This window comes from Cucurbita maxima, unplaced genomic scaffold (assembly GCF_002738345.1).
Source record: "Cucurbita maxima cultivar Rimu unplaced genomic scaffold, Cmax_1.0 Cma_Scf00014, whole genome shotgun sequence".
In the NCBI taxonomy this organism is placed as follows: Eukaryota; Viridiplantae; Streptophyta; class Magnoliopsida; order Cucurbitales; family Cucurbitaceae; genus Cucurbita; species Cucurbita maxima.
Window position 1 is genome coordinate 226738 of NW_019272030.1, and position 9916 is coordinate 236653.

Sequence of the window (9916 nt, forward strand, 5' to 3'; positions counted from 1 at the left end):
ATTTAGTATTGATTTGTAGAACATGAGATCCAAATTATGATTCCCATTCATTAATTTTTATTATATTAGTTGAACTATGATACACATTCATTCACTAAGTGATGTATCATTAATTAATAAATATAAACATCTATGATTAGGGGACAAAAAAATCTTAGAAAGATTGATCAAAATCTCGGCATGGAGAGATTCATCAGGATTTGCAAACCCATTTTCATTATGCTTTTCTACTTAATAAAGTTGGATCCATTGTAGGTAGTCAACAACACATGCACAATAATATTAAGTTTTTTCTTGTCATACACAGCCACAAGCACAATAATAATAATAATAATAATAATAATAATAATATCATCCTAATTTATAATATAGTATTTAACTTTTTATTGACAGGTCTATTCCATGAGTTCGTCATATACACTCACTCACTCACTCACTTGGTATATTTAGTTGACATTGTCACATATATTTAAAAACACCATTGATACCGACAAAGTTGCTCGCAAGGGCTACACGTTGTTCAAAGATCTTGTAGAGCAACTCTAACACTCTTCGACCCACGTGACATTCCCTGGTCTCTAGTAGCAACGAGGTCTCGAGCAGCACTCTTCTCGAGCGACTATTATTCGACTACTCATAACATAAGCTACTCTCTACAATGGCGAAGAAGATTGATCCTGCAACCAGAAGCGTCCTTATGCTCAAACCTCGTTCTCCAACCTGCAAACCCACAATGTTCTTTAAAAAGAAAAAATGAAGGCAAATATTGTTTTTTCTGGTAGAACTGGAAGCTTTTTGGATCAGCAATGGAGGTCTGAAAAGTATGCTAAACGGTTTGAATGTAAGCACCAATAATGGAGATTTGGAGAAGAAAATCTACGTCCTCTAATATATATGCTTATGCTTTCTACTAATTATTTTCTGATTTCATATGAAAAGGTTAATGATATATTTTAGTTAATAATTTCATCTAATTTCATATGAAAAGCTGACGCCCTAATATGAGGTTTGAATTTAAGCCCCTATTTTAATCTTATCTCAATCCAAGGAAAGTTCAAGTTGATAAATCTATGATTAGCACTCAATAATATGAATGTCGCCTACGGATTTCTTCATGCTCATAACATCATAAATTTGAAGAGAACGATTTTCACAAGCATAATAATAAGTAAATGTTTAGGAGCTATATAAATCAAAACTTCCAAAAGGCAATTTTTAAAACACAGGCAACAGAGTCCTAGTTTTAGTATTAAGGAAGATTCTTAACTCCCCCCCATCTATTTGAAGCCCTTCTAAGACTACCAAAATAACACAAAATTATTCTGAAGCCATTACTGACCTTCACGGTCCAAATATCGATATTATTTCAGAGGTTTTCCTTGAATTTTCCTCGATTTTGTTGTAAGATTGGGAGAGAAGGAAGAGCAACGACCACCAACGATCTTGGTGGGGATCAGGATCTAAATCAAGTAACCAAAGATGATATCTAAAGTTCAAAAAGTTCTACACATACTTATGTGCCAGTGCTAAAAAGAGTAACTAAGACTCCTCCAAACAGTAAAAACTCAATACCAAAATTTGTTTCGCCACATTAATCCAATCTCATTGCCGTCGCCGACTTGATGAGCAGTGTAATAAATTTGCTGCACTATGAACAGAATACTCAATTTGACATATAGGGAATATCAGAAGCTAAGATTACATGTTAGTTCACTCCAATTCGGCACAAACGGGTTTCTAATTGGTTAAATTTTTCTGACAACTATTTTCACCTATCAACAACATTTTAAAATGTACAGCTACAACTGCAAAATGTAATGCAGCACAATAAATAATACAGGACAACACCCATTACCTGCACATGGCGAAAGTTTTAGGACAGCAGACTTCGTTTTGATGAACATCCTTCATATTTGGTAAAATTTTCAGCTCCTCAACAATAGTTTTCACCATTGCAGGCTCAAGGAGGAGATTTTACGTCTCTTCTAAGTAACTCCTGGAGACAATAGATATACCAGATTGAATTTGAGGTAAAAACTTAAAAGTAATACTCAATTCAGCTAAAACGAAACGCACCTGCTTTGTTGCATCGATTGATAGGAGTTGCCTTTCTCTCTTCTCACGTTGGCATTCTCCACACCAGCTGGAGAAATCTTTCTGATATTTCTTTAACTCTCTGAACACAGAACTGTGACAAGGTTTTTCAGGAAAGAAAAGGGTTAGGAAACACGGAAAGCAACTGAGCCCAGTATACACCTATAATGTACATAATAATACTACGCTTCCTACTGAAAAACACCCTGTTTCAAAGTAACAAAAAATATGTTTTTAGAAACAGTCAACAGCACCTTAAGCACTGAAAAGTGCTTTGTGAGAAAGCATTCTACTTGTAAGGTGATATTGGCTGCTCTTGGCCGAAGTACTTGACTAGGAAGCACCAAAGCAGTATCAAGAATACATAAAACCAAACGTTAACATGATTTTGGTATCAAACACTCTTTACTAAATTAATTACAAGTAAAAATGTTCTTACTACAAGCTTTTACTAAGAAAACAAGTACGCCCACACACCTTAAAACCAGCCAACAAAAAGAGAAAAGATCAATTCAAGTCAAAAAGAAATTTTATGGGCAATCATAAACGGTCTTCAGGTGGCTGAAAAATGCAAGCAACCTCAAACAGTAAGCATCACATGAGCATTTATTTAGTGCTCAGATTCAGGCCTTCCTATATAATATATTAATATAAAAAAACAACTTCAGCATACAGTAAACCAATTCATCTCCGGTCAAAAAAATATGCATAACCCAATTCATCTAATGTAAGCTAATTCTTAATCTTAATTTTTGTGCTTACATCAGTCAAACGGTGATTGCATGTAAAAGTGCAATGTGATACCTCATATACACACACACACATGCATACATACATACATATATATACGATCACTTTCTGCCAATAAGTGCTTATGTTGTTGAACAAAATATTACATCCTTTTACTCGTATTTGGACAATAAAACAATCTCAGAGGTCGAAGTACTAGTGAGAGAATACCTTCTGCACCACAAAAGTAAGTTGACCCGACGCCCGGATGTTGTAGCTCTAGCACCATGCCGATGACGACCACGGTGAAGAACCGCATGTCCAGGAACATGCAAATAGTCAAAGATTTCCTAATACAGAGACTGTTATGGTAAAATTCACCCACCATGGAGTATTACTAAAAATGAAATGACTACTAATTGATCGTATAATGTACATTCACACATTTGCATCGTCTGGTAAATATTCAGTACTCTTGGTTACATGTACCCATATACCGAAATGTTCAGATTTTTCAACATTAATAGTAAGGTTTCAAGAACGTATTATTATCCCAACAGCTCATGACCTATATTAATGATTAATTTTAATGAGCTCATATCTATGCGGTTGCAGATATGAATAAGCAGCTTGAAATATATGAGCCAAGCCAACCCCAAAGGAAGGAACCAGCAATACAAAATAAAGGTGTAAGGTGTTCTCAAGACTATCATACCTCTGGTTGGGTCTCCGTATTAACATGCTTGTCACATCGGATGCCGCGAAAGAACAGTTCACCACCAGAAAATTGTTTACCCAAACAAACATTCAATGTGACTTCCGAATCATCCACATGAAAACCTATAGTAAAATCATTTTGAAATAAAATTGATTAATAGTTTCGATATCAACAGAAAAATATAAAAAAAAATGAGCAACAAAACAAAAAACATAAAAAATTTACAGATTGCAATAACTACCGATAAATATAAATAGGAAACTATATCAAAAGGACAAAAAATGAAATTTCAGCAAAAACAATCCTCTTGAGCAATGAGCAATGAGAAAGAAAAGATTACGGTTGATCTTTTAATGTTTAATATCATCTATTCATTTACTGGATCTCCATTTTCAATAACTAAAATATGTCCATAAAGGAAAAAGTAGAGAACTAAAGGTAAAAACAAAGTAAGTTAAATTATAACATTGTTCCTATAGTTTCACGTTTGTATCAACTTTGTCCTTAAAAAAGTTTCAACGTCATATTTAAATTTGTCCTTATAATTCATTCCAACGGCATGTGTTGTCAATTGTGGTTGAAAACAGTGTTGACCGCCTCATTATCACATAACATACGTACAGTGTGAAGTAAGTCCACATAGCTTTACATTAATGCTTTATCAAATTTCCATTCAATTTGACACCACTAGTTAACAATAAGAACTTTTGGGATAAATTAATTACAGTAATGAAATTACAACTTTCAAAAAGTACAAGGATTAAAGTGACACAAATTGGCACAAATAAAAGCACAAGGATAGATGGTATAATCTAACAAAAAAAATTAAGCAAGAAGCAAGAGATTGGCGAGTGGAGAAAAAGTTATTGGAAGCACTACCATGCTCCATATCTTTAACAATTTTGTATTTAACAAAAGCATTCATAAGAAAACGTTTTTCTCCCTAAGAACATTAATAAAAAAAGGATTGATAGGAGGGAAAGCAAGAAAATGAACAGTTCCTACTAAAACCTACCAAGTTCCACATCTCTGTCAATTCCATATTCAACAACAAAACCATGATGAGAGTCCAGTGTGGCTCCTCCAACTTCTGGAAAGAAAACTGCATACCACCAAAAACAACATGTGAAAATTAATGGCTCTCGTATTCTACATTAAAAAAACTTTCAAGCAGCACTTCACTCAAAAGTGTTACCTCTTGATATAGGACGTATAAAATCATCCATCAACTTATCAAGCATGGTCTCCAAACCAAAGTCATCAAGAACAGCACCATACTTGTTCATTGTGTTAGGTCGCATGATTCTGAATTTTGTCTCGTGAACCCATCTTTCAAAGCTTTCCACCTAAGAATTAAAAGGTGAATAGTATTATGCAGAAATCAAACATCAGGGAAATAAAAAACATGAAAACAAATTCTAAATTATTATACCTCAGATAACAGCTTTTCACAGAATTGTGGTTGAAGCATTTCAAATTTATAAATTCCTGGAGAGGGTTCAGACATGATGCGTCGAAAGCTCTCCTCCGAATTCTCATTGATAGCTTTGAGAAAAGAGGGGACAAAGAAGTTTGCAGCATGCATGCTGTAAAGCTCCCTGTGTAATGGCTGCAAAGAGTAGAATAGCCACTTAGTAAGGGAATATATTGTGGATGTACTGTAAGTAACTATTCATGGAATCATGAAAATATAAACGGAGATCCATCACAAAATATCAAGATCTCATCTAACTTCTATGAATTTTATTATTAAAGATAATTGTTAAAAAAAAGTATATTAACAAATGCAAGTTTTCTTTTTTTTTCTTTTTTCTTTGGCAATTTCCATTCAAACCCAGTAACATTAGGACAAACCAAGGAAAGTGATCCTTGAAAATACTCAATAGTCAAAGATTCCAATTTATGAAGTAAATATTATGCCATTAGATGATTTTGAAGCATATAAAAAAGGACTCCATAAATTCTTACACCAGTGTAAGCGACTAACTCAGATAAATACAGCTAAGAATTTCATTTACCTGATAGTTTGATATAATCTTTTGTCGGTATTCTCTATGCCTCTGAATCTGATAATTCAAATGCATGAAATTGTGGTAAGAGAATAATTCAGATGAGAAAAGTAGTATTTGGGACACCACAAGAAGAAAATACATAGAAACATCACAACTTCTATTGGTTAATGAAATAAGTAATGTAACTTCCATTGGTTATTTTTTAAAAACTTAAAGTTTCATGTTTCTCTAATTCCAATACTATCAATCAACGCATGGTAGGGAGCCTGAAATGACGCCCAGCAGCTTATATTTTTAAAATTGGTTATAATGTAGTGAAAATATTTATAGCCCGCCAAAATGCATACCACAGAAGACAAATAAGCCAGCATTCATGTCTTTGCACATTGAAACTCAATCACATCATGTAATATGACAAGCACAGTATACTACAACATCGCTTTCAAGTTAACATGCTTTGCTTTGCACCGCACCAGCATGGAAAATGTATATTTCTAGAAGCTAATGACTAAAGGTTGAGGATCATGCTGGGTAACTACATTTAATCACTGGAAAGAGATGGGTGAAATAAGCCATTCTTGAAAGATATTCAAGCACCTGGCTTCAAGAAACCTGTTGCAACTGGATATTATCACATAAAGAATGATAAACCATCTGGTGGAAGAACAACTGGAAGGACACTCGATCATTCAGCTTTTTCAATGCCAATATTTAGATAAGCACAAGGGAAACCAATTTACAAAAGCTCCTAAGCTTCAAAACGAGGTGCAGCAATGAATGAGTGACACACATCATACATTAAGAAGTTTCCAGATTATATTCATAAATGATGGCTATTTTAAGCCGGAGTATAGTCAACTATTAAATTTATCCTGCATAAGCAAGCAATGTTTTTTAGACTCAAAATCTAATTTAAGGAAACAAGCTTCTAGCTAGCATGAAGATGAGAGGTGCATTGAGACTAATATCCATATATGATAATTTTTGTAAATGCAAGGTAAATTACATTTGCAACACGTTGTGAATTTGAAACTGAAATTTCTTTTAATAAAAATAATAATAGCAATCATAATTTAAAAGTGTTCAGACCAATTTAGACACACATTGATTATCTTACAATATAACTACCTAACCTTACAACGTTAGAGTCAGAGAAGAAAAGACTTGAGGATATTTTACATTCAAGGTGCATAACTACCAATGTTTGCACTCATGACCATAAGGGCATCAAAGTTTAAAGCTTCAAAGACAAGGATTTTTAAATCAAATGCAATAAGCTATACAATAGTAGGCATATAGATGTCTTTATTTGGAAAGCTACTCTGATGCTCTTTGATATAGTCAAGAGATAATGAACGAAAACATAATATTTCAATTAAATGCACTCAAGAAAAAACCTAGAGTTCGTGTTTCTTAGGCACAAAAGTAAACAAACAAAATAATAGATGAATTATTGCTTTTTGACAAAAGAAATGAAGAAAAAGGAGCTACAAATGAAGAAAAGGCTTAGTGAATGACTCTTACAAGCAAGAAAAATAACAAACATGTTAGAGTGTTCACAGAAAACGTATTTGAAAAATTGTGAACCTTAATGGGCAAACGCAGAAGTGAAATCAGCTTGCCAGCATGCAACACACCAAAATGCCGCACTCAAATAAAAATGTATCAGAAGCTAAGACAAAATAGTTGGTTAGGACATGGGAGTTTACCTAGAGTCCAAGCTAAAAAGTACCCTGTAGGTATTTTCATGCTCGTGATGTACTTTTAATTGCAGTCTTTCCTGTTTCTTGTTATTGGATCTCAGTGAAAGTCGTGTTTCTTATATATTCAAAATATGGAACAAGTAGAGTTCTTTTAAGTTAAAATCCGCAGATGGTATGATTAACCAAAAAGAAAAGAAAAGAAAAGAAAATCGAAGCCCCATGTTTGGAAGTAGCAAAAAGATCTTCCAAATTGAGAAAACAGAGTTGAAATGATGAGTTAAAAGGGTATGAAATTTAAACCATGAAAGCGCTAAAATGGACATGGGACATTATTTATCATGATATAAAATTAAGCCGAGTTGATTATGATACTTATCTGGAAGAAAAATTATTCAAAAAGGGGTAGCACTATTTGTTTTTTGTGAATCATTCTTATATTATGGTCTGTTTTTAAGATAAAATAAAAGAAGAAAGAAATACACACACTTGATATATATTTCCTATTTTCCATTCTATACTTCAAAAGGAAATTTGGACGGAGTTTGAGGACTGAATCTTCTGAGCAGCATCCACCTGAAGTTCACTACTTAACTTCAAGCAATGATTCCCTTGCTACTAATCATCTACCTAGAGCGCCTGTTAGTAAGCTCTATTGGGCCTTTCAATCCTTGGAAGGAATATTTCTCTTTATTCATACTTCGCTTACTTTCTCCATTTTTGTCTCAATAAAATCTAATCCACTGTTCTGGAAATACTTCCAAGAAACATGGAAGTAATCAAATATAGAAACAAGATACAGGAATAGACCTTGCCTTCCCAGACCAACAGAAAGAAACCCCAACGAGTAATGAAGTACAAACATTGACACTTCCTCCTTGCTTTCATCAAAATTGCGTAAAAAATTCAAGATCATCGACTAACTAGCATAAGAGAAATTTGACAAATACTATCCTCATTTTTACTTGGCATATTAACATCAAAATCTAATTAGTCATGCTATTAATAAATCTACATATTCAAATAACTATGTTCCCGCCTTCTGATTCACCATCGCATAACAATGAAAATAAAAATCTTAATCCTTATCCTGCAAACAACGTCCAACTAACAATTCATAAGATCATGTGGCATTTGCTATCATTGATTTTAACCTATAAAACAATTTCTAGAAAATATAACCTATCTTCTCTTCCTCCTCCTCCATTCACCAGCCAAACCAAGCAAACATGTATTGAAATTCACCATAGATATAGAGAGAAAACAATTTAAAACACTTACGCGGTTGCGTTCGCCCTCAGGAGCATATCGGAGTAGAATGTCCCTCATATACTGAAGCTTAAGGTCGCGTGCCATATTGAGCATGCTCGGAGGCAAGTGCCTTTCCAGCATGCTGAAGAGAAGCGGGCTGAATTCCAATTGCAGGTCCTCATAGCTCTCCGACTTGTGATCTTCCTTGGGTTGAAGACGAAGCCTATGGGTTGAGAAAGAGTGTGAGCTGGGCGAGACGACGCCATTTCCATTGCCAGTCCCGGGAGCTTGGGGCTGCTTTCGTCGTTCAAGAGAAGCTTCCAGAGACATAGCTTCGCATCTGTAGAGGTCAAATTCCTTTGAAGGAAGAATTACAGAAGCATGTTTTGTAATGAGAGTGTGAGAAGTGGATTGAAATTAGGGTTATGAAGAGGAAGAAGACGAAGATGGTGAAAGTTGCAGGTTAGGGTTAGGCTCTATTTCGTTAGTTGCTGACGTGTACATGTGGGACCCAACCCAATTATCCTCCAAATTTTTATCAAATTTAAAGATTTTATTTAAATTCTGGAAACGACCCACTTTTCTTTCCTTTGTTATTTTAAAATATAATTTCCATTTAAAATATAATATTTTAACAACCTACCCTTTCAAAAACAAAAAAACTAATCTTTTAACTTTCTATATTTATATTTATATTGTGTCTAATGCGTTGTACCGGATGGTAATTTATAAGGCGCAGAGTACATATATGAGCCCGCTTGTTGGGTTCATGTGTGCATACGTAGGCCATGTATGCCCATAATACTTCTTTATCCAATCTTAGATCCTAGTCTTAAATCGATCCTAAGTACTCTTGGGTCCAAGATTCTAATATTTAGGACTCGAAAGAAAGACGTTATAATCTTACTCTCTTTGAATCCTACTGACTTTGATAATCACTCTAAATTCTTACCAAAAAAAAAAAACTCAATTTATTTTGATTGGCTTCGATTAAATCTGATTTCATAGATGCGAGATTTAAACGTTTGGTTAACAAATTAGAGTAACACATCGGAATTGTATCGGACCCATAAAGCACAAATTTTATAATTAATATTGGAATGATACTCGCGTTTGTAGCCGCCTCAAATAAAAGCAATAATTTGGTAATATAGGAATTATCGACAGGGACAGTTCGGCAGCACCTCACTTGCATCGTCTCATCATCGCCCCCGGCGGACTTACCAATACGAAGCGTTTGCTGTTCACTTTTTAAAATACCAACTTTGGTCAATCGCGCTCACCGCGATCCATCCACCAACCTACCTCACTACGAACCAATTATTATTTTTCTTTCCAAAATCCCACAATAAAACCACCCCCACAACCCAATTCGATTCTGTGGGTTGTTTTTTTTTTTTTTTTTTTTCCTC

General features: G+C 34.3%; 1 protein-coding gene across 3 annotated transcripts; it reads right to left on the reverse strand.

Annotated features, from left to right (window-relative positions):
• Positions 1–334: 334 nt before the first annotated feature.
• Positions 335–8834, reverse strand: LOC111489347 (uncharacterized PKHD-type hydroxylase At1g22950-like). Of its 3 annotated transcripts, none has more exons than XM_023137524.1 (11): positions 8535–8834; positions 5560–5607; positions 4974–5150; positions 4737–4887; positions 4557–4643; positions 3539–3663; positions 3055–3173; positions 2077–2188; positions 1856–1996; positions 1340–1643; positions 335–720 (listed from the first exon to the last, which is right to left on the reverse strand). In XM_023137524.1, exons 1-9 carry the CDS (start codon positions 8832–8834, stop codon positions 1961–1963), a joined length of 1155 nt encoding a protein of 384 aa, XP_022993292.1. In that variant the 3' UTR covers positions 335–720; positions 1340–1643; positions 1856–1960. The 3 variants fall into 3 exon arrangements, with proteins under 3 accessions (XP_022993292.1, XP_022993291.1, XP_022993289.1); XM_023137523.1 differs by having other exon boundaries at positions 1340–1460; positions 1573–1996; XM_023137521.1 differs by lacking the exon at positions 1340–1643 and having other exon boundaries at positions 338–720.
• Positions 8835–9916: the final 1082 nt, after the last annotated feature.

Excerpts from the sequence above, each read along its gene's own strand:
- LOC111489347 (XM_023137524.1), bottom strand. The coding sequence starts at position 8,834 with ATGTCTCTGGAAGCTTCTCTTGAACGACGAAAGCAGCCCCAAGCTCCC. Across the intron at positions 5,151-5,559 it reads AGATTATATCAAACTATCAG|CCATTACACAGGGAGCTTTA; the intron begins GTAAATGAAATT and ends TACTCTTTGCAG. Across the intron at positions 3,174-3,538 it reads ATACGGAGACCCAACCAGAG|GAAATCTTTGACTATTTGCA; the intron begins GTATGATAGTCT and ends TCTCTGTATTAG.